We start from the raw sequence: 23039 nt of genomic DNA on the forward strand, positions 1-23039 counted from the left end.
GACTGAACACTGAAGCTCACTGTATTAGCATCACATCCACAAATCAGAACAGTCCTTTGTTCCCCATTTCCAATATCTCGCCATCTCCCGCACTATTCATTGGTCTTCCCTTACCCAGGCTTTCCCACCTACAGTCTATTATATTGAATGCAGCATCAAGACTGCAAAATGCATCCCCTGTGCCAGTCCCAATGCTGGAAACCTGTAATTCACTAACCCCAATAGAAAATGATTTTTACAAGGTCATTACCAAAGCAGACACAAACTTTCATCTCTCCACCTTTCTCAAATTATTCCCCAACTTGACCCTTCTGGTCTGAGCAAGATCTGTGCCCTTCATCCCCCCCTTTCTTTTCCCATTCAATTACAGGACTTTTTCCAGGCTGTACCCAGTCTGTGAAATTCCCTTCCCCCAGCAACTATCCCCAGCCACCAAATCTTCAAAGCAATCTGGAATCATCGTCAGACAACCTTATTAAATTAGCAAACCAGCCTCTTAACCTCCCTATGCTATTCTGATTGTACCCTCTACACAGATCAATCAAACTTAAGCTGGGTACATACCTGTACGATCCCTGGCTGATCGGGTAAAACGCTTCTGATCAGCCGGGCTCTGTATGTACCCTGCTGTGACCACTACTACCTCCTGTGAGGCGCGGGCGGCAGCAGGGTTTAGTGGCTCCTCTATGGGGATCGGGAGCTCGCATGTGCAGCATATAAGATGCGACCTCCCAATTCCGACCGCTGCAGGAGCGTTATAAGGTGTTTATTGGCTAACGCCCCTGCATCGGTACAGAGTACACACCTATACAATCAACGGCCGTTCACCAGATATTGGGAGAACGGGCCACCGATTATATAGGTGTGTACCCATCTTACTACTATTCCGGGATACAGAAAGCCGGCTACTACACCGGGATACAGAAAGCCGGCATTTTAACTACATCCTGTTTTATGTGCTGCTAGCTTTAATAAAGATGTGAACATTGACACATCCAACGTCAGCCTGCAATATTGACTTTTGAGGGGAGGACCTAAATGTAATGTTGCTAGGATACTGGGTTCTCTCTGATGAGAATACAGATATTAACAAATATATATATATATTATTTTTTTATATATATTTTTTTTACTTTGGGCATATTCAGCTGAAAGTATGAGTGACCATGTCACATATACACTTAAAATAGAGTGTAGTGCCTAAGCACAACTAACAAACTCCTGTAAAGAAAAGGAGTAAGGGAATGTCACACATACAGAAATGATCAAGAAGGGCACACGCCCCACCCTTCCAGGGCACACACGTACAGGCCCCACCTCTGCAGGCCACACGCACAAGTCCCACCTTGCAGAACAAACAAACAGTTATTACTTGCTACTAACATTTACCTTTTTCCTTTGTGGTGGGTTCTGTGGAGAAGATCTGACTCCCTCACAAGTCCTTTCGCTACAAGGAGACATAGATCCTTGGGCAGAGTCTTTTACAAGTCCAGGACCCTGTCTGCCAAAGTATGCCTCCACTGGAGAACCACAGTACATATCTGACTGGGAAGGCTTTCGTTCCCCTACGAGGGGAGAGCCACGTAATGAGCCATCAGCCCGAGGCATAGCGTTCAAAGGGGAGAAAGCATACATTAAATTGAACTCAGTCCGGAAAGTCTGTTCCGAGGCTCTTAGCAGCATTGACCCTTCTCCGCTTTTTCCCAGAACACTTGCGTCCGGTGTGCCGCTGTACGGCACAGATGTGCTTGGTGACTGAGCAGCAAGCTCCACTGGACCAGTGCTGACGGTGGTTTGGGGTTCTTGGCAAATATCCATGGATGAATCCAAGAAACTGGCCTTCGCGAGGTCCACGTCAGGCCGCAGGCAAGGCTAAAAATTATGCGCCAGCAAAGGAATGGGAAATCATAGAGGGAAAGAGGTGGGAAACAAAGAAGAAAAGCAAAAATATTTGTTATACACAGATTTAACTTTAGTCAACTTGTAATTATATTACATTTAAGAAGAACTGTTTACGCAATAGACCCAACCCTCCCGTTCCTCATTCAGACGAGTGCAACACTATACAAATTCCAGTCTGAATTATTCTTTGCATGCGTCAATCATTGACACAATGGTATTAAAAACTTTGACTCGTCATCAGCTTTGTTTCTTTCAATTAAAAATTACCCAAATTATTTTATAAAATAAAGAACGCCAGACCTAGTGTCATGGTTTTTATGCGCCCATAAATTAAATGTGAAGTTCAAACCCCAGAGATCAGCTAGTGTATAGTACTCACAAAACTCGAGCACATAGGATCTATTGAGCCACAACGGATCCATGATCCCCAAGTTGAATGATTAGCCCCATGTGATCTTCGCCAGCCTTAAGCATTCGGCAAAGACAGGGAAGTCACATCCCGGAGCCCCCCTCCCACACACTGCCCAGCTACAGCCATAAACACATATCTACCTCTGGTGACAGGGACTCGGGTCTATGCGCTGGGGAGCTCTCTGGGGAAGATATGTTCTAGAGGAGGGAAAAGCAAACGGTTACTTATCTACTGCAGCCGCAGATTTACCAAATGGCATTTACAATAAACATATGCTCACCATATGTACTGACATTTGTGTCTAGGCAAACAAAAGCAGCGAGTCACATAACAGACCTAGAAATGATTCCTGTATGAGTGACTGTTGCAGCAGCAATGAGATTGGTGAGAGACACATATCAGACAGGAGAGCCACCGTGAACTAATTTATTAGCAGTGGTTAATGTTCCACCCCAAGGGAGTGAAGCAAAATTGTGAGAGACACAGAACACAATGCTGCAGATGACAGGGGCTACTGAAGAAACGCAGGCTAGTGAAATGAAGGAGATCCTGAGGTCTGTAATATCAGGACGGAATAAAATGGGACAAACAAATGGAATATTTAGTCTGTAACAATAAAACGGTCACTGTGAAATGTTATAATGAATCTCCCCTTCTGTGTTGTTTGCAATGGATGGAAAATCATACTGAGCTCTGCCTCTTCGTACAAGTCTGCAAACACCTGCTCAGTGTGGTCTTTAGCAGCTACAATAAATGTAGACATACACGGTACAGGGCTATATTTTATTATGTATTTACGAAGATCATACCTGTCCCTTCTGCATGCCTGGGACCCACTGTGCACCTTATCAATTAGCCAGGTGCAGACTAGGAACCTCTTGTCTCGGTGAGATCACTGGTTCCTAATGAGCTAACAGCTGGTATGAATACCCACAGAGTGACTACCTCAATTATAGACAGAATAATGTTGTACTAAGATCACGGAGTATTGTATCTGACTATACAAGGTATAATAAGGACACCTGTCCCTACATCCCAGGTGTGAACCAAAGGCATAACTAATGGATACATGGCCATAACTAAGAAAATGAGGCAATGTGCTGAGATTGATAATGCGTTACTGTAATTAATCTGTAGCCTGAGATACCTACTATACCTTCGTATTGGCAGAATGATCTTCCCAATATTGTTCTTATTTGTACTGTAAAGTATGTAATTCTTACGATCTTTACAACACAGTACAGAATACTACAGCCCATCATTACGAATGAATAGACCAAAGCTTGTGCAGTCACTAGGCCTGTGCAATTTTTTGTTTTGTTTTTTTTACTAAATTACTATTGGATAAAAGTTGGCCGATGGCATAATCCAGGCACTATTACAGTGACTTTTAGGCATGAGAAGTGATTGACTGTGTTGAGAACTCATTTTGTAGTCTGTATCAATGTTTATGCCAATATCATTGGCCTCAACTCATTCCTTAAAGTAATACAAAAACCAATTAAAGCGTATTGTCTTACACTATGGATATATTTGGTACAAAAACAAGTGGATCCCCATGATAGGGAATGATATCAACCTAAAATGTCAGAACTGTCCATTCCTGCCAAATACCTCAAACTGTAGTGGAGTATTGCAGCGACTAGCAGCGAGCGATGGGATCGGGGAGAACACGAGTCCATATCCAAATCGGGACTCCTCTTCACCGGGGAGGGAAGAGCTGGGCGTGGTCTGCAGTGGACTTAGGGAATCCATGGTTAAGGAGTTGGGGAGTGCAGGGGGAAACTGTACAGGACTGGATAACATGCCAGAATTTTCCTCCAAGATGTATTTCATCTTCCATTTTTTAAATGGAATGGTGATTTCTGTTAGGAAAAGCATTAAGAGTCAGGGAGGGTTTGGCAAACAAGTTGTCACCAAATTTACCAGGCTTAACAATAGCTCAAAAAGTCGAATTCATAAATACAAACCACAGTGTGGAACTCTAAAACATGTAAAACAATTGGATAATAAAAGGTTTTACAGAAAAGTGAAACTAAAAAGTAGACTGTAAATGGAGAAATGCAGACGTGATTTAATCAAATACAATCAGGTCCATAAATATTGGGACATCGACATAATTCTTATATTTTGGGCTCTATACACCACCACAATGGATTCGAAATGAAACAAACAAGGTGTGCTTTAACTGCAGACTTTCCGCTTTAATTTGAGGGTATTTACATCCAAATCAGGTTAACGGTGTAGGAATTACTACGGTTTCTATAGGTGCCTTCCACTTTTTAAGGGACCAAAAGTAATGGGACAACGTAAAACAATACTAAATCAAACTTTCACTTTTTAATACTTTGTTGCAAATCCTTTGCAGTCAATTACAGCCTGAAGTCTGGAACGCATAGACATCACCAGACGCTGGGTTTCATCCCAGGTGATGCTCTGCCAGGCCTCTACTGCAAATGTCTTCAGTTCCTGCTTGTTCTTGGGGCATTTTCCCTTCAGTTTTGTCTTCATTAAGTGAAATGCATGCTCACTCGGATTCAGGTCAGGTGATTGACTTGGCCATTGCATAACATTCCACTTATTTGCCGTAAAAACTCCTTGGTTGCTTTCGCAGTATGCTTCGGGTCATTGTCCATCTGCACTGTGAAGCGCAATCCAATGAGTTCTGAAGCATTTGACTGAATATGAGCAGATAATATTGCCCAAAACACTTCAGAATTCATGCTGCTGCTTTTGTCAGCAGTCACATTATCAATAAATACAAGGGAACCAGTTCCACTGGCAGCCATACATGCCCACGCCATGACACTACCACCACCATGCTTTACTGATGAGGTGGTATGTTTTGGATCATGAGCAGTTCCTTTCCTTCTCCATACTATTCTCTTCCCATCACTCTGGTACAAGTTGATCTTTGTCTCATCTGTCCATAGGATGTTGTTCCAGAACTGTAAAGGCTTTTTTAGATGTTATTTGGAAAACTCTAATCTGGTCTTCCTATTATTGTGGCTCACCAATGGTTTACATCTTGTGGTGAACCCTCTATATTCACTCTTTTGAAGTCTTCTCTTGATTGTTGACTTTGACACATATACACCTACCTCCTGGAGAGTGTTCTTGATCTGGGCAACTGTTGTGAAGGGGTTTTTCTTCACCAGGAAAATAATTCTTCTGTCATCCACCACAGTTGTTTTCCGTGGTCTTCCGGGTCTTTTGGTGTTGCTGAGCTGTCCGGTGAGTTTTTTCTTTTAAAGAATGTTCTAAACAGTTGTTTTTGCTATCTCTCTGATGGGTTTGTTTTGATTTTTCAGCCTAATGATGGCTTGCTTCACTGATAGTGGCAGCTCTTTGGATCTCATATTGAGTCGACAGCAACAGATTCCAAATGCAAATGTCACACCTGGAATCTACTCCAGACCTTTTACCTGCTTAATTGATGATGAAATAGCGAGGGAATAGCCCACTCCTGTCCATGAAATAGCTTTTGAGTCGACTGTCCCATTACTTTTGGTCCCTTAAAAAGTGGGAGGCACATATAGAAACCATTGTAATTCTTACACCGTTCACCTGATTTGGATGTAAATACCCTCAAATTAAAGCGGAAAGTCTGCAGTTAAAGCACATCTTGTTTATTTCATTTCAAATCCATTGTGGTGGTGTATAGAGCCCAAAATATTAGAATTGTGTCGATGTCCCAATATTTATGGACCTGACTAGGTGACAACTTCTGGGCACTGACAGCATGTGCGCCTGAGAAGATGGGAAAGGGGGAGAATAGAAGGTGGGGAGAGAGGATGGGGTGGAGTGAGATTTGGAAAGGGGGGGCGGGAGGTTGGAGGTAGAAAGAGGATGGGGAGAAAAGGAGCGTAATGGTAGACTTAGAGATTGATCTTGATCCAGTCACCAACAGGCTAAAGCTTTAGACTGTCCCAGGATGCATTGGGGCCTCCTCTATAACCCCGCCTTCAGGCACTGTGAGCTCAGTTTCGTTAACCAGTCCAATGCAGGAGCAGGTAAAAGAGAAGGTAGATGGTAGTCACATAGAACCACGTTCTCACGACAGGAGAAGGGACTAGCGGCTAATGCCATATAAACCCCCATAGAAAGCTAGATGCGTCAGGGTGGGCGCCCTGTGGAACCAATGTACATCGCAGAAAGAGATTTAACAATGGTAAGTCTACCATAAATCTCCTTTTCTGCAGCGGGGTACATTGGTTTCCACAGAGAAAAATTGGGGATGTCCTAAAGCAGTTCCTCATGGGAGGGACACGCCACAGCGAGTATGAGAACCCGGCGTCAAAAGGAAGCATCCTGGGAGGCGGAAGTATCGAAGGCATAGACCCTAATGAACATGTTCACTGAGGACCACGTAGCCGCTTTGCACAATTGTTCAGCGGATGCGCCTCGGCGGCCCGCCCAAGATGGTCCAACAGACAGATTAGAATGAGCTTTAACAGCAGCAGGAACTGGGAGTCCAGCCTTTGCATAGGCTTATGCAATCACCATTCTAATCCATCTGGCCAAGGTTTGCTTATTCGCAGGCCAGCCACATTTGTGAAAACCAAAACGTACAAAAAGGGTATCTGACCTCCTGATAGAGGCAGTCCTCTCCACGTATATACGGAGAGCCCGTACCACATCCAAAGACCGCTCTTTGGAGGAAAAACCAGAAGAGATGAAAGCTGGAACCACAATCTCTTGGTTAAGGTGAAAAGATGACACCACCTAAGTTAATTAACCCGGGCGAGTTCTAAGAACTGCCCGTTCACGGCGAAATACCAGGAAGGGTGGACGACAGGACAAAGCACCTAGGTCTGACACCCTCCTAGCAGAGGCGATAGCCAGTAGGAACAGGACCTCGACTGTAAGCCATTTAAGGTCCACTAACTTAAGATGTTCAAATGGAGACTCTTGCAGGGCATTCAAGACAACAGACAGATCCCACCGAGCCACAGGAGGGACATAGGGAGGCTGAATCCATAACACACCCTGAGTGAAAGTATGAACATCAGGAATAGACGCAATTTTTCTCTGAAACCACACCGACAAGGCAGAAATATGAACGTTGAGGGAGGCCAGAAGAAGGCCTAAGTCCAGGCCTTGTTGCAGAAAAGCCAGAAGTCTGGAAGTTCTGAATTTGTATGCATCGTAATTCTTAGCAGCACACCAGGTGAAGTAAGAATGGCAGACCCTATAATTAATCCGCGCAGATGTGGGTTTGCGGGCCTTCAGCATAGTTTGGATAATCGCCTCGGAGAATCCTTTGCCTTCAGGAGTGAAGCTTCAAGAGCCACGCCGTCAAAGCCAGTCTGGCCAGGTCCGGGTAGACACAAAGGCCCTGAGCGAGGAGGTCTGGGCGTTGAGGAAGTAGAAGAGGACGCTCTATCGATAGTTCTTGCTTGAACTTCCGCAGTACCCTGGGCAGAAGTGACACTGGAGGGAACACGTAGGGCAGTCGAAAGTTCCATGGAATTCCTAGTGTGTCCACGAACGCTGCTTGAGGATCCCTGGTTCTTGATCCGAAGACCGGAACTTTGTGATTGTGTCAAGACGCCATCAGGTCTACATCTGGTAGGACCCACTTGTCCACTAGGAGTTGAAAGACTTCCTGATGAAGACTCCACTCTCCGGCATGCACGTCCTGCTGACTGAGGAAATCCGCTACCCAGTTGAGGACCCCCGGAATAAACACTACCGATATTGCTAGCAGATGGCGTTCCGCCCAACGAAGGATTTTTGATACTTCCATCATTGCCATGCAGCTTCGAGTGCCTCCTTGATGGTTTATGTATGCCACCGTGGTGGCACTGTCTGACCGTACTTGAACAGGCCTGTTCTGTAACAGAGGCAGGGCGAGAGACAAAGCATTGAACACCGCCCGCAATTCCAGAATGTTTATCAGGAGGAGTGATTCCTCCTTGGTCCACCGACCCTGGAAGGAGTGTTGCTCCAACACCGCGCCCCAACCCCTCAGACTGGCATCCATAGTCAGTAGGACCCAGTTGGGGATCCAGAAGGGACGTCCCCTGCTTAACTGCTGGTCCTGTAGCCACCAGGTCAGCGACCGACGAACCTCTGGAGTCAAGGATATCATGTGAGACCTGATGAGATGATTCAGGCCTTCCCACTGAGAAAGAATTAACCACTGCAGAGAGCGGGAATGAAATGGAGCGTACTCCACCATGTCGAAAGCAGACACCATGATGCCTAGTACTTGCATCGCCAAGTGTATTGACACTCTTGAGCGAGAGAGGAAGTATCTGATCCTGTCCTGAAGTTTCAGGATCTTCTCTGGAGACAGAAACAGCAGTTGACTGTGTGTGTCCAGAAGTGCCCCCAGGTGCACCCTGCTCCGAGCAGGGACCAGCGAGGACTTCTTGAAGTTGATTAGCCACCCATGGACTTGTAGGAAGTTTACCGTCAGTTGTAGATGACTAAGGAGGACATCTTGGGAGTTTGCCAGAATCAGCAAGTCGTCCAGATTCTGTCTCCCTGGCAACGGAGATGAGCAATCATCACGGCCATAACCTTGGTGAAGATCCAAGGGGCCGTTGCCAGTCCAAACGGCAGAACCTGGAATTGATAGTGGAGGTTGCCAATAGCAAACCGTAGATATTGCTGATGCAATATGGCAATACGAATATGCAGGTAAGCATCTTGTATATCCAGGGATACCATATAGTCTCCGGGTTCTATGGCCAAAACAATTGAGCGCAGTGTTTCCATACGGAACTTGGACACTCTCACAAACTTGTTCAGTGATTTGAGGTTGAGTATAGGCCGGAAAGACCCATTGGGTTTGGGACTAGAAACAGGGTCGAGTAGTATCCTGTGCCTCTCTGGGACAGAGGTACCGGCACTACCACTTCTGTATCCAGGAGGCAATGCACAACCAGTTGTAGAGCTTGCGCCTTCAACGGATCCGAAAGGATAACCGTTGTGCAAAACTGGCGAGGCGGACGTCTCTTGAAAGACTGCGTACCCGTGAGAGAGAACTTCTCGCACCCATGCGTCTGAAGTGGTCTTTAACCAGACCTGGATGAAACACAGAAGTCGGCCTCCCACCCCTGGGGTCCCCCAGGGGGAGACCCGCCCTGTCTTGCAGCAGGCTGACGGGTGGCCCAAGATTGTTTTGCCTTGGGCTTGGTGGTTTTGGGAGCACAAGATCGTCTCGGGAATGCCTGCCTTTTGCTTTCCCTTGAGGCCGAAAGGAGCGAAAAGTGGTACCTTTTGCCTTCTGTGCAGCAGGATTAGTATTCGGGAGAAATTCAGTCTTATCAGCTGCTAAGTCAGTCACAATCTTATTAAGATCTTCCCCAAATAGGATGTCCAGGTCCATCTTTCACGACCTCAACCACAGAATACGGCGAGCCAGGATGGACGTAGTCGATGCACTGGCCGCCAACACACCTGCCTCAGAGGACGCCTCCTGAATGTAATAGGCGGCGGTGTTAATGTGAGAGAGGTACAGTCTGGCAATGTCAGATACAGTTGTGCTCATAAGTTTACATACCCTAGCAGAAATTGTGCCCTCCTGGCCTCACCCACGCAACATATTTTTACCACATGTGGTGATAACGTTGTGCGGTCACCTACTTCCTGGCTTTGACCAGGGTAGGTATGACCTCTTCCGGAATGCCTTTTCCCTTAGGATCCGGCGTTCAACCGCCATGCCGTCAAACGCAGTCGTGGTAAGTCTTGGAACAGACAAGGTCCCTGCTGGAGCAGGTCCTTTCTTAGAGGCAGATGCCACGGTTCCTCTTGGAACAGACATGGTTCTTGCTGAAAGCAAATCCCATCTTAGCTCCCGAGGCCATTAGTCCTCTGTGAGCATCTCTTGAAGTTCCGGGTACCAAGTCCCTCTTGGCCAATCCGGAGCCACGAGTATAGTTCTTACTCCTCTACGTCTTATAATTCTCAATACCTTGGTTATGAGAAGCAGAAGAGGGAACACATACACCGACTGTTACACCCACGGTGTTACCAGGACGTCCACAGCTATCGCCTGAAGGTCTCGTGACCTGGCGCAATACCTGTCCCGTTTTTTGTTCGGGCGGGACGCCATCATTTCCACCTTTGGTCTTTCCCAACGGTTCACAATCATGCGGAAAACTTCCCGATGAAGTTCCCACTCTCCCGGGTGGAGGTCGTGCCTGCTGAGGAAGTCTGCTTCCCAGTCGTCCACTCCCGGAATGAACACTGCTGACAGTGCTATCACATGATTTTCCGTCTAGCGAAAAATCCTTGCAGTTTTGACCACTGCCCTCCTGCTTCTTGTGCCGCCCTATCTGTTTACGTGGGCGACTGCCGTGATGTTATCCCACTGGATCAATACCGGCTGACCTTGAAGCAGAGGCCTTGCTAAGCTTATAGCATTACAAATTTGCTCTTAGCTCCAGTATATTTATGTGGAGAGAATTCTCTAGACTTGATCACACTCCCTGGAAATTTTTTCCCTGTGTGACTGCTCCCCAGCCTCTCAGGCTGGCCTCCGTGGTTACCAGCATCCAATCCTGAATGCCGAATCTGCGGCCCTCTAGAAGATGAGCACTCTGTAATCACCACAGGAGAGACACCCTTGTCCTTGGATATAGGGTTATCCGCTGATGCATCTGAAGATGCGATCCGGACCATTTGTCCAGCAGATCCCACTGAAGAGTTCTTGCGTGAAATCTGCCGAATGGAAGCGCTTCGTAATAAGCCACCATTTTTTTACCAGGACTCTTGTGCAATGATGCACTGACACTTTTCCTGGTTTTAGGAGAATCCCGATTAGCTCGGATAACTCCCTGGCTTTCTCCTCTGGGAGAAACACCCTTTTCCTGGACTGTGTCCAGAATCATCCCTAGGACCAGCAGACGTGTCGTCGGAACAACTGCGGTTTTGGAATATTTAGAATCCACCCGTGCTGTCGTAGAACTACTTGAGATAGTGCTACTCCGACCTCCAACTGTTCTCTGGACCTTGTTCTTAACAGGAGGTCGTCCATTTTCTTTGAAGACGAATCCTCATTTCGGTCATTACCTTGGTAAAGACCCGGGGTGCCTTGGACACTCCAACGGCATCGTCTGAAACCGATAGTGACAGTTCTGTACCACGAACCTGAGGTACCCTTGGTAAGAAAAGCAAATTTTGGGACATGGAGGTAAGCATCCCTGATGTCCCGGGACACCATATAGTCCCCTTGTTCCCAGTTCGCTATCACTGCTCTGAGTGACTCCATCTGGATTTGAACCCTTGTAAGTGTTCAAATTTTTCAGATTTAGAATCGGTCTCACCTAGCCTTCTGGCTTCAGTACCACCCTATAGTGTGGAACAATACCCCTTTCCTTGTTGTAGGAGGGGTAATTTTATTATCACCTGCTGGGAATACAGCTTGTGAATTGTTTTCAATACTGCCTCCCTGTCGGAGGGGGACATTGGTACAGCAGACTACAGGAACCTGCGAGGGGGGAAACGCCTCGACATTCCAATCTGTGCCCCTTTGATACTACTTGTAGGATCCAGGGGTCCTGTACGGTCCCAGCGTCATGCTGAGAACTTAGTAGAAGCGGTGGAGGGCTTCTGTTACTGGGAATGGGCTGCCTGCTGCAGTCTTCTTCCCTTTCCTCTATCCCTGGGCAGATATCTTATAGGGACGAAAAGACTGAGGCTGAAAAGACGGTGTCTTTTTCTGCAGAGATGTGACTTAGGGTAAAACACGGTGGATCTTCCAGCAGTTGCCGTGGCCACCAGGTCCCATGGACCGACCCCAAATAACTCCTCCCCTTTTATACGGCAATACATCTTTGTGCCGTTTGGAATCTGCATCCCCTGACCACTGTCGTGTCCATAAACATCTTCTTGCAGATATGGACATCGCATTTACTCTTGATGCCAGAGTGCAAATATCCCTCTGCGCATCTCGTATATATAGACATGCATCCTTTAAATGCTCTATAGTCAATAAAATACTGTCCCTGTCAAGGGTATCAATATTTTTAGTCAGGGAATCCGACCAAGCCACCTCAGCTCTGCACATCCAGGCTGAGGCGATCGCTGGTCACAGTATAACACCAGCATGTGTGTGTATACTTTTTAGGATATTTTTCTGATAAGCATGTGAGCGCCTTATCCACCCTGAGGGGTGTTTCCCAATGCGCCTTAACTTCTGGCGGGAAAAGGTATACCGCCAATAATTTTCTATCGGGGGAAACCCACGCATCATCACACACTTCATTTAATTTATCTGATTCAGGAAAAACTACAGGTAGTTTTTTTACCTCACACATAATACCCTTCTTTGTGGTACTTGGAGTATCAGAAATATGTAACACCTCCTTCATTGCCCTTAACGTGTGGCCCTAAAGGAAAATACGTTTGTTTCTTCACCGTCGACACTGAAATCAGTGTCCGTGTCTGGGTCTATGTCGACCGACTGAAGTAAATGGGCGTTTTTACAAGCCCCTGACGGTGTCTGAGACGCCTGGACCGGTACTAATTTGTTCGCCGGCCGTCTCATGTCGTCAACCCACTTGCAGCGTGTTGACATTATCACGTAATTCCATAAGTAAGCCATCCATTCCGGTGTCGACTCCCTAGAGAGTGACATCACCATTACAGGCAATTTGCTCCGCCTCCTCACCAACATTTTCCTCATACATGTCGACACACACGTACCGACATACAGCACACACATAGGGAATGCTCTGATAGAGGACAGGACCCACTAGCCCTTTGGGGAGACAGAGGGAGAGTTTGCCAGCACACACCAAAATGCTATAATTATACAGGGACAACCCTTATATAAGTGTTCCTCCCATATAGCATTTAATATATATGTATATCGCCAAATCAGTGCCCCCCCTCTCTGTTTTAACCCTGTTTCTGTAGTGCAGTGCAGGGGAGAGCCTGGGAGCCTTCCCCTCAGCCTTTCTGTGAGGGAAAATGGCGCTGTGTGCTGAGGAGAATAGGCCCCGCCCCCTTTTCGGCGGGCTTCTTCTCCGGAGATTGTGAAGTCTGGCAGGGGTTAAATACATCCATATAGCCTCAAGGGCTATATGTGATGTATTTTTCGCCATACAGGTATTCTACATTGCTGCCAGGGCGCCCCCCCCCGCGCCCTGCACCCTCCGTGATCGCTGTGGGAAGTGTGCTGACAGACAATGGCGCACAGCTGCAGTGCTGTGCGCTACCTGAGGAAGACTGAAAAGTCTTCTGCCGCCTGGTTCCGGACCTCTTCAATCTTCAGCATCTGCAAGGGGGTCGGCGGCGCGGCTCCGGGACGAACCCCAGGGCGAGACCTGTGTTCCGACTCCCTCTGAAGCTAATGGTGTCCAGTAGCCTAAGAATCCAATCCATCCTGCACGCAGGTGAGTTGAAATTCTCTCCCCTAAGTCCCTCGATGCAGTGAGCCTGTTGCCAGCAGGACTCACTGAAAATAAAGAACCTAAAAACTTTTTCTAAGCAACTCTTTAAGAGAGCCACCTAGATTGCACCCTTCTCGGACGGGCACAAAAACCTAACTGAGGCTTGGAGGAGGGTCATAGGGGGAGGAGCCAGTACACACCATGTGATCCTAAAAGCTTGCTTTTGTGCCCTGTCTCCTGCGGAGCCGCTATCCCCCATGGTCCTGACGGAGTCCCCAGCATCCACTAGGACGTTAGAGAAATTGTGATTTTCTGGCCATTTGTCAGCGAGTATGAATGATAACTCACAAACTTTTCTTTCACTCATGGTTAGTGGTTGGGTGAAGCCATTTATTGTCAAACAACTGTGTTTACTCTTTTTAATCATAATGACAACAGAAACTACCCAAATGACCCTGATCAAAAGTTTACATACCCCAGTTCTTAATACCGTGTATTGCCCCCTTTAACATCAATGACAGCTTGAAGTCTTTTGTGGTAGTTGTGGATGAGGCTCTTTATTTTCTCAGATGGTAAAGCTGCCCATTCTTCTTGGCAAAAAGCCTCCAGTTCCTGTAAATTCTTGGTCTGTCTTGCATGAACTGCACGTTTGCGATATCCCCAGAGTGGCTCAATGATATTGAGGTCAGGAGACTGAGATGGCCACTCCAGAACCTTCACTTTATTCTGCTGTAGCCAATGACAGGTCGACTTGGCCTTGTGTTTTGAATCATTGTCATGTTGGAACGTCCAAGTACGTCCCATGCGCAGCTTCCGGGCTGATGAGTGCAAATTTTCCTCCAATATTTTCTGATAGCATGCTGCATTCATCTTGCCATCAATTTTGACCAAGTTTCCAGAGCCTTTGTAGCTCACAAATCCCCAAAACATCAACGATCCACCTCCGTGTTTCACAGTAGGAATGGTGTACCTTTCATCATAGGCCTTGTTGACTCCTCTCCAAATGTAACGTTTATGGTTGTGGCCAAAAAGTTCAATTTTGGTCTCATCACTCCAAATGACTTTGTTGCAGAAGTTTTGAGGCTTGTCTCTGTGCTGTTTGGAGTATTGTAAGCGGGATGCTTTGTGGCATTTGCATAGTACTGGCTTTCTTCTGGCGACTCGACCATGCAGCCCATTTTTCTTCAAATGCCTCCTTATTGTGCATCTTGAAACAACCATACCACTTTTTTTTCCGAGTCCTGTATTTCAGCTGAAGTTATTTGTGGCTTTTTCTTTGCATCCCGAACAATTTTCCTGGCAGTTGTGGCTGAAATTTTTGTTGGTCTACCTGACCGTGATTTGGTTTCCACAGAATCCCTCATTTTTCACTTCATAATTAGCGTTTGAACACTGCTGATTGGCATTCTCAATTGCTTGGATATCTTTTTATATCCCTTTCCTATTTTATACAGTTCAATTACCTTTTCCCGCAGATCCTTTGACAATTCTTTTGCTTTCCCCATGACTCAGAATCCAGACACGTCAGTGCAGCACTGGATGAAAGATGCAAGGGTCTTTCAGGAGTCCAGAAACTCACTGACCTTTTACACACACACACTGATTACAAGCAAACAGATCACAGGTGAGGATGGTTACCTTTAGTAGCCATTCAAACCCGTTTGTGTCAACTTGTGTGCATGTTATCAGGCCAAAATCTCTAGGGTATGTAAACTTTTGATCAGGGTCATTTGGGTAGTTTCTGTTGTCATTATGATTTAAAAAGAGTAAACACAGTTGTTTGACAATAAATGGCTTCACCCAGCCACTAACCATGAGTGAAAGAAAAGTGTGTAAGTTATCATTCATATTCTCTGACAAATGTCCAGAAAAATCACAAATTCTGCTAGGGTATGTAAACTTATGAGCACAACTGTATATCCTGAGGCAGTTCTTCCTCTAATGCCTAAACCCATGCTTCAATTCCTTTTGCAGCCCAAGAGGCTGCTATAGTGGGTCTATGTACAGCACCTGTAAGGGAGAAAATAGACTTCAGGCATCCCTCCACACGCTTATCTGTCGGTTCCTTCAGTGAGGTGACAGTGGTGACAGGCAGAATAGATAACACCACGAGACAAGTGACATGGGAATCCACCAGCAGTTAATTTTCCCACTTGTTACACAACTCAGAAGGGAGAGGATAACGAGCTACCATCTTTTTAGATAGAGATAATTTCTTTCCTGGCGAAGACCAGGGTTCTTGACGTACGTCTACTAAATGGTCAGAATGCAGTAATAATGTTTTAGTTACCTTCTCCGGTTTAAACATATCAGGTTTCTAAGAAACTGTAGTGGAATCATCATTATCATCAGTGATCTGTAGGCTCTGCTTAATAGCAACCAGTAAATCAGGGACACCAACCTGCATAGTAGAGTCCTCGTCAGAAGCAGCTGTATCAGTGTCTGACGGGTCAGTATACTCCCCATCCTCACCAGAAAAATCTTCCGAGAGATTAGTGGATTGTGAGGCGGAAGTGGCCCGCTTAGATGACCCCTTGACACGAGAGTGAGTTGGGGTAGTTTTATGTGTAACCAAAGATTGATTCAATTGCTGCAACTGGGTAGACAAATTATCCGCCCAAGGCGGTTTTACCATAGGGACAATATGTGGTTAGAATGGCAAAGGAGGTCCCATAGGCATGTCATAAGCGTATTGAGCATAGTTGAGTACGCTGCCCAAGGTGGCTCCTGATTGGTTACAGGAGCTGCGGACTGACTGGGAGATGTATGGTACACAGTACACAGACAGTCATACAAAGCTTCCTTCTCAGGCAAAACCCTAGCGCATGCGCTGCATGATACAGGAGCGTCCGTGGATTCCCCACCCTTTGTGTTAGACATTTTAGTGAATGTAACCGCAGAGCGTATGAGTACGATATGGCCAGACAGAGTACAATACCAGCGAATAAATCCCCTAGTATGTGACTACGGACACAGTACACACCAGCGAATAAGTCCGGTATTATGCGACGGAGTGCCCAGTACACAACACCAGCGAATAAATACGGTATTAAGTGACTGAGTACACAGTAGAGTACACTTTAACTGGTAAATACTGTGAAGCACTATATATGGACCCTGACGCACCTAGTCCCTTAGGGTACAGAATACAGTGATAGATATAGCTGGGATACACTGAAAGTGAAATCCACACAGCAGATACAGGCACACACAGTCACAGTGACAATGCAGATAATTATTTTAGTAAGACAATAAAACTGCACTGGACTAGTATATGTGTGTGTGTGTGTGTGTGTGTGTGTGTGTGTGTGTGTGTGTGTGTGTGTGTGTGTGTGTGTGTGTGTGTACCGGGAGATCTAGCAGCGCCACAGATGCAGTATTCAAAATATCAACACTGGTACGTGGACAATCCTATAAATTGCTATAATACCTGCCTAAACACAGCACTCCCTGTGAGTTCACAGGGCGTCGGCTGGTTACCTCAAGTGTAATAAGGTACTGGTATAAGTACCTACGAAAAGAGTTTATGGACAAAAAATGAGGTATTTAAAAGCGACCACTGGTGCTAAACAATTGTAATAAGGCAAGGTAGTTGTAAAAAAATGATACATGGATTTATTATATAGCACTAAAACAAAACTGAAAAGATTCCGAGCAAAAAGAGGTAACATGTAGCTAGAAGAGTAAAAATATGCACATAAAAGCAATGCATAAAAAAAGACATGGGACATAAAATATAAAAAGTTTTTAGAAGAGCTCAAAATATAAAAAATAGGAGTAAGAATATCTTAACTTATTTATAAGTGATCACCCCTTGATGAAGTCCAGATAGGACGAAACGCGTTGGATGTTGCCTTGATCTTACCTCACTTATCAATAAGATATTCTTACTCCTATTTTTTATATTTTGAGCTCTTCTAAAAACTTTTTATATTTTATGTCCCATGTCTTTTTTTATGCATTGCTTTTATGTACATGTTTTTACTCTTCTAGCTACATGTTACCTCTTTTTGCTCGGAATCTTAACTCAGTTTTGTTTTAGTGCTATATAATAAATCCATGTATCATTTTTTACAACTACCTTGCCTTATTACAATTGTTTAGCACCAGTGGTTGCTTTTAAATACCTCATTTTTTGTCTATATATATATATATATATATATATATATATATATATATATAATAAGAATTTACTTACCGATAATTCTATTTCTCGGAGTCCGTAGTGGATGCTGGGGTTCCTGAAAGGACCATGGGGAATAGCGGCTCCGCAGGAGACAGGGCACAAAAAAGTAAAGCTTTACTAGGTCAGGTGGTGTGCACTGGCTCCTCCCCCTATGACCCTCCTCCAGACTCCAGTTAGGTACTGTGCCCGGACGAGCATACACAATAAGGGAGGCATTTTGAATCCCGGGTAAGACTCATACCAGCCACACCAATCACACCGTACAACTTGTGATCTAAACCCAGTTAACAGTATGACAACAGAAAGGGCCTCTTAAAGATGGCTCCTTAACAATAACCCGAATTAGTTAACAATAACTATGTACAAGTATTGCAGATAATCCGCACTTGGGATGGGCGCCCAGCATCCACTACGGACTCCGAGAAATAGAATTATCGGTAAGTAAATTCTTATTTTCTCTATCGTCCTAAGTGGATGCTGGGGTTCCTGAAAGGACCATGGGGATTATACCAAAGCTCCCAAACGGGCGGGAGAGTGCGGATGACTCTGCAGCACCGAATGAGAGAACTCCAGGTCCTCCTTTGCCAGGGTATCAAATTTGTAAAATTTTACAAACGTGTTCTCCCCCGACCACGTAGCTGCTCGGCAGAGTTGTAATGCCGAGACCCCTCGGGCAGCCTCCCAAGATGAGCCCACCTTCCTTGTGGAGTGGGCTTTTACAGTTTTAGGCTGTGGCAGGCCTGCCACAGAATGTGCAAGTTGAATTGTGTTACAAATCCAACGAGCAATCGACTGCTTAGAAGCAGGTGCGCCCAACTTGTTGGGTGCATACAATATAAACAGCGAGTCAGATTTTCTGACTCCAGCCGTCCTTGCAATGTATATTTTTAAGGCTCTGACAACGTCCAACAACTTGGAGTCCTCCAAGTCGCTAGTGGCCGCAGGCACCACAATAGGTTGGTTCAGATGAAATGCTGATACCACTTTAGGGAGAAAATGCGGACGAGTCCGCAGTTCTGCCCTATCCGAATGGAAGATTAGATAAGGACTTTTATAAGATAAAGCCGCCAATTCAGATACTCTCCTGGCAGAGGCCAGGGCTAGTAACATAGTCACTTTCAATGTGAGATATTTCAAATCCACCTTTTTCAATGGTTCAAACCAATGGGATTTGAGGAAATCTAAAACTACATTTAGATCCCACGGTGCCACCGGAGGCACCACAGGAGGCTGTATATGCAGTACTCCCTTGACAAAAGTCTGGACCTCAGGGACAGAGGCCAATTCTTTTTGGAAGAATATTGACAGGGCCGAAATTTGAACCTTAATGGATCCCAATTTGAGACCCATAGATAATCCTGATTGCAGGAAATGTAGGAAACGACCCAGTTGGAATTCCTCCGTCGGAACCCTCCGATCCTCGCACCACGCTACATATTTTCGCCAAATGCGGTGATAATGTTTCACGGTGACTTCCTTCCGTGCCTTAATCAAGGTAGGAATGACTTCTTCTGGAATGCCTTTCCCTTTTAGGATCTGGCGTTCAACCGCCATGCCGTCAAACGCAGCCGCGGTAAGTCTTGAAAAAGACAGGGACCCTGCTGTAGCAGGTCCCTTCTCAGAGGTAGAGGCCACGGTTCGTCCGTGAGCATCTCTTGAAGTTCCGGATACCAAGTCCTTCTCGGCCAATCCGGAACCACTAGTATTGTTCTTACTCTTCTTTGCCGTATGATCTTCAATACCTTTGGTATGAGCGGCAGAGGAGGAAACACATACACTGACTGGTACACCCAAGGAGTTACCAGTGCGTCCACAGCTATTGCCTGTGGATCTCTTGACCTGGCGCAATATTTGTCCAGTTTCTTGTTGAGGCGAGACGCCATCATGTCTACAATTGGTCTTTCCCAACGGTCTATTAACATGTTGAAGACTTCTGGATGTAGACCCCACTCTCCCGGATGAAGATCGTGTCTGCTGAGGAAGTCTGCTTCCCAGTTGTCCACGCCCGGGATGAACACTGCTGACAGTGCTATCACGTGATTCTCCGCCCAGCGAAGAATCTTGGCAGCTTCTGCCATTGCACTCCTGCTTCTTGTGCCGCCCTGCCTGTTTACATGGGCGACCGCCGTGATGTTGTCCGACTGAATCAACACCGGCTTTCCTTGCAGGAGAAGTTCCGCCTGGCTTAGAGCATTGTAGATTGCTCTTAGTTCCAGAATGTTTATGTGAAGAGACTTTTCCAGGCTCGTCCATACTCCCTGGAAGTTTCTTCCTTGTGTGACTGCTCCCCAGCCTCTCAGGCTGGCGTCCGTGGTCACCAGGATCCAATCCTGAATGCCGAATCTGCGGCCTTCTAATAGGTGAGCCTTCTGCAACCACCACAGAAGTGACACCCTTGTCTTTGGTGACAGGGTTATTCGCAGGTGCATCTGCAGATGCGACCCTGACCATTTGTCCAACAGATCCCTTTGTAATATTCTTGCATGGAATCTGCCGAATGGAATTGCTTCGTAAGAAGCCACCATTTTTCCCAGGACTCTTGTGCATTGATGTACTGACACTTTTCCTGGTTTTAGGAGGTTCCTGACCAGATCGGATAACTCCTTGGCTTTTTCCTCTGGAAGGAAAACCTTTTTCTGAACCGTGTCCAGAATCATTCCTAGGAACAGCAGACGAGTTGTCGGGATTAAATGGGATTTTGGAATATTCAGAATCTACCCGTGTTGTCTTAGCACCTCTTGAGATAGTGCTAAAGCTGTCTCCAGCTGTTCTCTGGACCTTGCCCTTATTAGGAGATCGTCCAAGTATGGGATAACTAATACGCCTTTTCTTCGAAGAAGAATCATTATCTCGGCCATTACCTTGGTAAAGACCCGAGGCGCCGTGGACAATCCGAACGGCAGCGTCTGAAACTGATAGTGACAGTTTTGAACAATGAACCTGAGGTACCCCTGGTGTGCGGGGTAAATCGGAACGTGTAGATACGCATCCTTGATGTCCAAGGATACCATAAAGTCCCCTTCTTCCAGGTTCGCTATCACTGCTCTGAGTGACTCCATCTTGAACTTGAACTTTTTTATGTAGAGGTTCAAGGACTTCAGATTTAGAATAGGCCTTACCGAGCCATCCGGCTTCGGTACCACAAATAGAGTGGAATAATACCCCTTTCCTTGTTGTAATAGGGGTACTTTGACTATCACCTGCTGAGCGTACAGCTTGTGAATGGCTTCCAACACCCTCTCCCTTTCGGAAGAGACGGTTGGTAAGGCAGACTTCAGGAAACGATGAGGAGGATCCGTCTCTAATTCCAACCTGTACCCCTGAGATATTATCTGCAGGATCCAGGGGTCTACCTGCGAGTGAGCCCACTGCGCGCTGTAATTTTTGAGACGGCCCCCCACTGTCCCCGAGTCCGCTTGAGAGGCCCCAGCGTCATGCTGAGGTTTTTGCAGGAGCCGGGGAGGGCTTCTGTTCCTGGGAAGGAGCTGCCTGTTGGTGTCTCTTCCCTCTTCCTCTGCCTCGTGGCAGGTACGACAAGCCCTTTGCTCTCTTATTTTTGTAGGAGCGAAAAGGCTGCGGTTGAAAGGTCGGTGCCTTTCTCTGTTGGGGAGTGACTTGAGGTAAAAAAGTGGATTTCCCGGCAGTAGCCGTGGCCACCAAGTCTGATAGACCAACTCCAAATAACTCCTCCCCTTTATACGGCAAAACCTCCATGTGACGTTTTGAATCCGCATCGCCTGTCCACTGTCGTGTCCATAAGGCTCTTCTGGCTGAAATGGACATAGCACTCACCCGAGATGCCAGTGTGCAAATATCCCTCTGTGCATCACGCATATAGATAAATGCATCCTTTATTTGTTCTAACGACAGTAAAACATTGTCCCTATCTAGGGTATCAATATTTTCAATCAGGGATTCTGACCAAACTACTCCAGCACTGCACATCCAGGCAGTTGCTATAGCTGGTCGTAGTATAACACCTGCATGTGTGTATATATTCTTTTGAATAACTTCCATCTTTCTATCTGATGGATCCTTAAGTGCGGCCGTCTCAGGAGAGGGTAACGCCACTTGTTTGGATAAGCGTGTGAGCGCCTTGTCCACCTTAGGGGGTGTTTCCCAGCGCGCCCTAACCTCTGGCGGGAAAGGGTATAATGCCAATAACTTTTTATCAGGAGCAACCCACGCTTCATCACACACGTCATTTAATTCTTCTGATTCAGGAAAAACTGTTTGTAGTTTTTTCACACCATACATAATACCCTGTTTTACGGTATCTGTAGTATCAGCTAAATGTAACGTCTCCTTCATTGCCAAAATCATATAACGTGTGGCCCTACTGGAAAATACGTTTGAATTTCTACCGTCGTCACTGGAATCAGTGCCCGTGTCTGGGTCTGTGTCGACCGACTGAGGCAAAGGGCGTTTTACAGCCCCTGACGGTGTTTGAGGCGCCTGGACAGGCATTAATTGATTGTCCGGCCGCCTCATGTCCTCAACTGACTGTTTAAGGGAAGATAAACCATCACGTAATTCCACAAATAAAGGCATCCATTCTGGTGTCGACCCCCTGGGGGGTGACATCTGCATATTTGGCAATTGCTCCGCCTCCACACCAATATCGTCCTCATACATGTCGACACCACGTACCGACACACACCGCAAACTCACAGGGAATGCTCTAATGAAGACAGGACCCACTAGCCCTTTTGGGGAGACAGAGGGAGAGTCTGCCAGCACACACCACAAAGCGCTATATATACAAGGGATATCCTTATATTAAGTGCTCCCTTATAGCTGCTTTAATATATATATATATAGCCATTAATGTGCCCCCCCTCTCTGTTTTACCCTGTTTCTGTAGTGCAGTGCAGGGGAGAGACCTGGGAGCCGTTCTGACCAGCGGAGCTGTGACAGAAAATGGCGCCGTGTGCTGAGGAGATAGGCCCCGCCCCTTTTTCGGCGGGTTCTTCTCCCGCTATTTTTCCAGTCAGGCAGGGGTTAAATATCTCCATATAGCCCCTATGGGCTATATGTGAGGTATTTTTAGCCTTGTATAAGGTTTATATTTGCCTCTCAGAGCGCCCCCCCCCAGCGCTCTGCACCCTCAGTGACTGCCCAGTGAAGTGTGCTGAGAGGAAAATGGCGCACAGCTGCAGTGCTGTGCGCTACCTTATGAAGACTGAGGAGT

At 46.3% G+C, this 23039-nt stretch overlaps 1 protein-coding gene across 8 annotated transcripts in view; it reads right to left on the reverse strand.

The window, feature by feature from the left end:
- SETD5 (SET domain containing 5) overlaps positions 1-23039 on the reverse strand; it is a 185427-nt gene that overhangs the window by 6485 nt on the left and 155903 nt on the right. For all 8 annotated transcript variants that reach the window (XM_063941006.1, XM_063941008.1, XM_063941005.1 and 5 more), the window contains 3 exons: positions 3929-4179; positions 2455-2511; positions 1390-1872 (listed from right to left, as the gene is read on the reverse strand). In XM_063941006.1, coding sequence (XP_063797076.1) covers positions 1390-1872; positions 2455-2511; positions 3929-4179 — 791 coding nt within the window. The remainder of the gene's footprint in view (positions 1-1389; positions 1873-2454; positions 2512-3928; positions 4180-23039) is intronic.

This window comes from Pseudophryne corroboree, chromosome 9 (assembly GCF_028390025.1).
Source record: "Pseudophryne corroboree isolate aPseCor3 chromosome 9, aPseCor3.hap2, whole genome shotgun sequence".
NCBI lineage: Eukaryota > Metazoa > Chordata > Amphibia > Anura > Myobatrachidae > Pseudophryne > Pseudophryne corroboree.